Genomic DNA, 6,905 nt, shown 5'->3' on the forward strand with positions numbered 1-6,905 from the left:
CTGTACTGTAATCTGTAGAACAAGAAAGAGAAACTGTGCAAAGGCTTTAGAGAATTTTATAAAGAAGTGAAATAGATAGGGGTCCAGCACAGTAGCCTAATGGTTAAAGTCCTCGCCTTGCATACGCCGGGATCCCATATAGGCATCAGTTCGTGTTCCCATGGCCACGCTTCCCATCCAGCTCCCTGCTTGTGACCTGGGAAAGTAGTCAAGGACGGCCCAAAGCCTTGGGACCGCGTGGGAGACCTGGAAAGAAGCTCCTGGCCCCTGGCTTTGGATTGGCTCAGCTCCAGCCATTGAGGCTGTTTGGGGAGTAAATCAACGGACAAAAGATGTTCATCTCTGTCTCTCCTCCTCCCTGTATATCTGACTTTCCAATGAAAATAAACCTTTTAAAAAAAAAAAAGACTTCAGAAACTTTATCAGAACAGTCACTTAGAGAAGAAGGTATGACGACACTCTGAGCCAAGCTTCAAAACGTGGGAAGCTGCAAGTTTAGTAGAAGATGCAAGTGTGGTTAGATTTCCCTGGCAGAAAGAATCACAGGCAGTACAGAAGGCTGTTGGCACTTGCTCAGAATTGGATCATCTGATGAGTCAGACTGAAGCCTAGGAACTTAGAAGAGAACGAGGGAGGGGCTGGTACGGTAGTTCAACAGGTAAATCCTCTGTCTGAGGTGCTGGCATCTCATATGGACACTGGCTCGTATTCCAGCTGCTCTGCTTCTAATCCGGCTCCCCCTTATGGCCGGGAAGGAAGAGGAAGAAGGCACAGGTCTTTGGGCCCTGCATCCACGTGGGAAACCCAGATTGGTTTCTTGGCTCCTGGCTTGGGATCAGCTCAGCTCTGGCTATTTCAGCCATTTGGGATATAAAATCTGATGAAAGATATCTATGTCTCTCCTAGGTAACTCTGCCTTTAAAATAAATAAGTAAATAAATAAATAAATATTTAAAAATACTTGAGGTTAGTTTTTAATTGTTGACTGCATGGTTGCTTATAAGAAATAAGACACGGTTGCTTCCCTTAAGAAGTTGACAGTCTAGGGGTCAGTGTGATGGTGCAGTATGCCCATCCTTTGGCCTGTGTTGCCAGCATCCCACATGGGTGTTGGTTTGTGTCCCAGCTGCTCTACTTCCAGTCCAGCTCCCTGCTTGTGGCCTGGGAAAGCAGCCAAGGAGGGCCCAAGGCCTTGGGACTGTCCACTCATGCAGGAGACCTGGAGAAAGCTCCTAGCTCTTTGCTCCTGGCTTCGGATCAGCTCAGCCTTGGCATTTTGCAAAGGCCATTTAGGGAATGATTCAGGGGATGAAAGACCTTCTCTCTGTATTTTCTTTCTCTGCAAAATCTGCCTTTCAAGTAAAAATTAAAATCTTAGTTAATTAAATAAGGGCTCAGCAAAGTGGCTCAGTTAGTTAATCCTCATCTTGTAAATAAACACTGGGATCACATACAGGCACCAGTTCATGCCCCAGCTGTTCCGCTTCCCACCCAGCTCCCTGCATGTGGCCTGGGAAAGCAGTGGGGGATGGCCCAAAGCCTTGGGACCCTGCGTGCATGTGGAAGACCCAAATGAAGCTCCTGGCTCCTGGCTTTAGATTAGCTCAGCTCCAGCCACTCCAGCCACTTGGGGAGTGAACTGTGGATGGAAGATCTTTCTCTCTGTCTCTTCATCTATCTGTGAACCTACCTTTCCAATAAAAATTAACCTTTAGAAATAAAATTTAAAAATAAGAAGTGGATAGTCTTACTAGGACAACTTTAATATAGATAGTTGTTTATAAGGTCACATTTTATTTGAGAGTAAAAAGTTTATTATATTTGTTTTAATTTACTTAAGCCTATTTTATTAAAATCAATAACATTTTATATGGTCAAGGGAAATCTATCTTCATAGCTTAATTATCTACAGTAATGTTGTGATTAGATATTGGAAGTAAACTGGAAGCTTCATGGTGATAAAAAGTCCAACTCTGAGATTTCATGTTTGGGTTTTATTTTAAAAACTAAAATTACAAATGTCTTATAACTTTGCCCTTGTACTTTAGATTATACCACATGTGTGTGGGCTAGAAAGTAGGGCTGGTTGGGTTGAACTAGGCTTCAATGCCCATTGACATGTATAAGAGCTGAAAGGGATGTGGACAGCCTGGACAAGTCTGCTGTACATACTTTCAAGCACAGGACGGGGGCCCGGCGGCGTGGCCTAGCGGCTAAAGTCCTTGCCTTGAACGCGCCAGGATCCCATATGGGTGCCGGTTCTAATCCTGGCAGCTCCACTTCTCATCTAGCTCCCTGCTTCGGGCCTGGGAAAGCAGTTGAGGATAGCCCAATGCATACTTTCAAGCACAGGAACCAGGGTAGGGGGCAGGCCTGGTGGGGGTTATGGGGATTTGCCCCAACTAGGCTGCAGCTCCCACTGGTTTGCATGAGGGCCAAGTGTGTGCTGGCCAGAATCAAGCTTGAATGCAACACCCGTTGGTTCTTGTGAAAGACGGGTGTGGAAACAGAAATGACCCAGCAAATGCAACCACCAGCATACGCATAAGCTGACTGGAGCAACGGTCTGTGCCAGAGCCTGTACTGGCATTCACACACAAGAATCAGGTCTGGGGTTACCTTAGACAAAGTTTTCTTTAGGGATCCCTCCAACTGAACTGCTGATCTCAGAACCCCAGCCATGAAGAAACTATGTTAGCAAGTGGATTCTCAAGATATTTCATCGTGCTTGGAACAGCGAGATTGGCAGCAATTCAGAACTAATGCAATATCAAAACTGTGTGAGCAGGAACCTCAGAGCATGTCCCACATTGGGGACCTGGGATGGGTGGGAGGTTGGATGGGGCTTCCCCTTTATCTCTCCCTTTACCCCGGATACAGAAAAAAAATATATATATATAATTAATATGGAAAAAGTGGTCTTACCCACTTTTCTGTAGCTCTTGACCCTTTGTGCCCTAATCAACTATGTAAAGATTATCAAAATAATTTTTAAAAATTAAAAAAAATTTAAAAAGCAAGAAAATTGTTTGAAATAATTGCTCATATTATTAAATCACCAAGAGGGAAAAGAACTTACATTAGTGCTATTTAAGTACACTTCATAATTACTTTATCTGTAGTAATAAATGTTGATTTTAATAGCCTTTTAAAGCTTATTTGTCTTATAGAATATTATATATAAAACTGTACTTATGACTCAAAACTTTTTTGTTCTTACAATATTTATTCCTTTAGCATTTATAGATTACATGTACCTTTGTCACATACAACTAATTTAATAGTTTATAGCAGCATTTATTCATAGATAAGACTATTACCAAAGTAAAAATCCTGACAAATGGTAATGCTGTACTTTCTTTGTGAATTTAGTTTGCTTTAAGGCTAGCCTTATTATAATGAAGTTTGAGTTTTTACCATCAAAAGTTAAGGAGAATTTTTATATCCTTAGTATTCTCTATTTTTTTTATACAGTACTAGTCAGAAAACTATTCCCCAATTTTAGGTGAATAAAAGTAAATTGTCGGGCCCGGCGCCGTGGCCTAACGGCTAAAGTCCTCGCCCTGAACTCACCAGGATCCCATATGGGCGCCGGTTCTAATCCTGGCAGCTCCACTTCCCTTCCAGCTCCCTGCTTGTGGCCTGGGAAAGCAGTGAAGGACGGCCCAAAGCCTTGGGACCCTGCACCCGCGTGGGAGGCCTGGAAGAAGTTCCTGGATCCTGGCTTCAGATCGGCATAGCATTGGCCGTTCCAATTGCTTGGGGAGTGAATCATCAGACGGAAGATGTTCCTCTCTGTCTCTCCTCCTCTCTGTATATCTGACTTTGCAATAAAAATAAATCTTTTTTTAAAAAAGTAAATTGTAAGATTTGCATGTGTATCATTTGACTTACGATTTGTATTCTTATACTTTTTTACAGTGGAAAAATACAACCACAGGCTCAGTAATGATTATCTTTGGATGCATGCAAATATTTTAACAGGTAGCTTTTCTTTTTTTCTTTTTTAAGATTTATTTATTTTTATTGGAAAGGTAGATGTACATAGAAAAGGAGAGAGAGAAAAGTTCTTCGGTCCACTGGTTCACTCCCCAAGTGGCTGCAACAGCCGGAGTTGAGCCAATCCAAAGCCAAGAGCCAAGAGAATCTTCCGGGTCTCCCGCATGAGTGCAGGGTGCCAAGGCTGTACTCAACTGCCTTCCCAGGCAACAAGCAGGAAGCCAGGTGGGAAGCGGAGCAGCTGGAATACAAACCAGTGCCCATATGGAATCTTGGCAGTTCAAAGCAAGGATGTAGCCTCCGAGTCATCTTGCTGGGCCTTTCTTTTTCTTTTGAAGAACATTAATATTACCTTTCTTTTCCTTTTTCAGAATCTGATATTGATGCTGCCACTGCAATGATGCTGTTGAATACGTCTATAAAACAAGGAATTTTAGAATGTAAGCAACCATGCAATTTCTTTTTAGGATACATTTTGCATGAGCGCCTAAATTTGAATTAAAATATGAAATGTTTAAATGTTACAGACACAGATTCCTTCCCACTAACTTGTGTTTTGATCTGAATAGTTTACTTTTTATTCTATTTCTATTAATTTATATGAACAATTGAGAATTAATTAAGATTAATGCTATGTAAGTTTTTTTTACATTGACCAGTAAGTTGGAAAGCAAATTGTAAATTTAGAAAATAATTTGAAGAGCTGAAAGTAAAAATGAAGTCTAAGTAAGAAAATATAGGAAAGTGTATTTCTAACTTGGAATTGTAAAAGCTTTCTTTATATTACATGCAGAATCCATATAGGAAAAGAGATGGATAAATTTAATAAAACACCAAAATTGTAGAGTTCTGACAATATTTCATTAAGTGACACAAGTAACACTGGGAGAATGCATTTTTTAACTACATAAAATGGCCAAGGATTAATGTCATTTATTTAAAAAAGGATCCAAAAGTAAGAAATAGGAAAGCAATTCAACAGAAGAGCCTGCAAAATATATGCATAAGTCAGTCTCTGAATATGAAATACATACAATCAATATACATAAGAAAAGATATGTAACTAGTTACTGGGGAAATGTAAAATGAAACAATATTACAATACTATTTTTTTGTCCATAAGATTATCAAAACTCCAAATGATAAACATTTTTAGATATTAACTATGGGAATAGATTTTGCCATACAATGTTGTGCATAAGTTGATAAAATAATTTTGGATGGCAATTTAGGAATACTGGTTACTTTAAAATGCATTTTCCTTTAATGGAGAGATTCTAACTGTTGGTATTCCTCCTAGAGAATTATTTTCATGTATTAGAAAAAGTATTCAAAGGATTTTCATTTCAGTACTGTACCACTGAGAAATTGATAATAGCCCAAATATTGACAAGGAAGTAGTTAGCTAAGCAGTACTGCATTATGTTTTTGCAGTATAAAAATAAATGTTCCATAAAAGGATCAAGACATACTGTTAAACAATTTTTGAGTGTTTCAGATTAAGTCCTACAGAATGATGTTTTTTGGGTTAAAGCTAAATCCTGCAGAACATTGTCATAATCCATGTACTTACTGCTCAGGAGTGAAACAGCAATTTTAAATGGTCTGTGTTTGCATTCAGATGCATTTGGCCTATTGATAGAAATTTTATTTCCCACAGGTGAGAAACCACTTCCTCTTAAGACGTCACTGCAAAAGAAGAGGAGTTATGGGAAAGCATTTAATCATCCCAGTGTTATACGATTACAGGAGAGTGATTCTTTAGCCACCAGCATTGATCCAAAAGAAGATCACAATTACAGTGCAAGTAGCATGGCAGCACAGCGTTGTGCATCCCGGTCTAGCGTATCCTCCTTGTCATCTGTGGATGAGGTATATGAATTTATCCCAAAGAATAGCCATGTGGGAAGTGACGGCAGTGAAGGATTTCACAGTGAAGAAGATACAGACGTTGATTACGAAGATGATCCTCTTAGAGACAGTGGCTTTGCATCACAGCCTTGTGCAAATACCTCTGGAAAAGGGCAACCAGGGAAAAAGAAGCGAGAGCAGTCGTGTCAAGAAATTGATGAGGAGCTCAAAGAGGCAGCTGGATCTCTGCTCCACCTTGCAGGAATCCGTACCTGTTTAGGCTCCCTGATAAGTACTGCAAAGACACAAAATCAAAAGCAGCGGAAAAAATAGAAATACTTGTTTTTGTAAAAATTGTTTTCAAGTGTGGCAATACTCTTCTACTTCATTCTTTACAAGGGATATCAAAGCCATAATGGACCTTTAGTGTCAGGGTAGAAGAGGGATGCTAATTATTTGTTTATTTTCAAATGTTTTGGGTTTTTTTTTTTTTCGTTTTTATTACACAATTGCTATTAGGATCATGCCCAATGCTAAATACATAAATCCTAAAAGCATAATTTTTGTGATTAAACTCTCAAAGATTAGGGAATTTTTATATAAGGAAATTCTAAAATTTTCAGCCACTGTCATAAACTCATGCTAAAAATATTTTCTTCTGTTAAGATCTTAAAATGTAAGATTTGGTAGCTCTATAAAACTTTTCAAATTTTATTTTTTTAGATCTGTTTTTAATGATAACTACTGATCCCACTTTTTTTTTTTTTTTTTTTTGCTGATATCTCTTTCAGATATTCTTTACCTGACATACATCTGATAGGATATGGTTTGGGGTTTTTATTTTGTTTTTCTGCTCTAAATTATTTTTTCTTGTGAGATGAGCAAAGTCAGATATAAAATTGAAAAGACTTTGGCCACAAAGGTAGAAAATACAAGAAGTTCTATAGTTTAGAAAAGGCAGTGTGGGGATGTGATTTCCTTGAAGAAGATTCCAATTCCTATTGCAGTACTATCTTTGAGGTGTTTTTACTTCACAGATAGCATATACTATTTCA

At 38.9% G+C, this 6,905-nt stretch overlaps 1 protein-coding gene across 2 annotated transcripts in view; it reads left to right on the top strand.

Annotated features, from left to right (window-relative positions):
* FOXN2 (forkhead box N2) overlaps positions 1 to 6,575 on the top strand; it is a 54,038-nt gene extending 47,463 nt beyond the window's left edge. For both annotated transcript variants that reach the window (XM_058667754.1, XM_058667752.1), the window contains exons 5-6: positions 4,371 to 4,439; positions 5,660 to 6,575. In XM_058667754.1, the coding sequence (XP_058523737.1) occupies positions 4,371 to 4,439; positions 5,660 to 6,183 (593 nt within the window). In that variant the 3' untranslated portion in view covers positions 6,184 to 6,575. The remainder of the gene's footprint in view (positions 1 to 4,370; positions 4,440 to 5,659) is intronic.
* Positions 6,576 to 6,905: the final 330 nt, after the last annotated feature.

Source organism: Ochotona princeps, chromosome 8 (genome assembly GCF_030435755.1).
Source record: "Ochotona princeps isolate mOchPri1 chromosome 8, mOchPri1.hap1, whole genome shotgun sequence".
NCBI lineage: Eukaryota > Metazoa > Chordata > Mammalia > Lagomorpha > Ochotonidae > Ochotona > Ochotona princeps.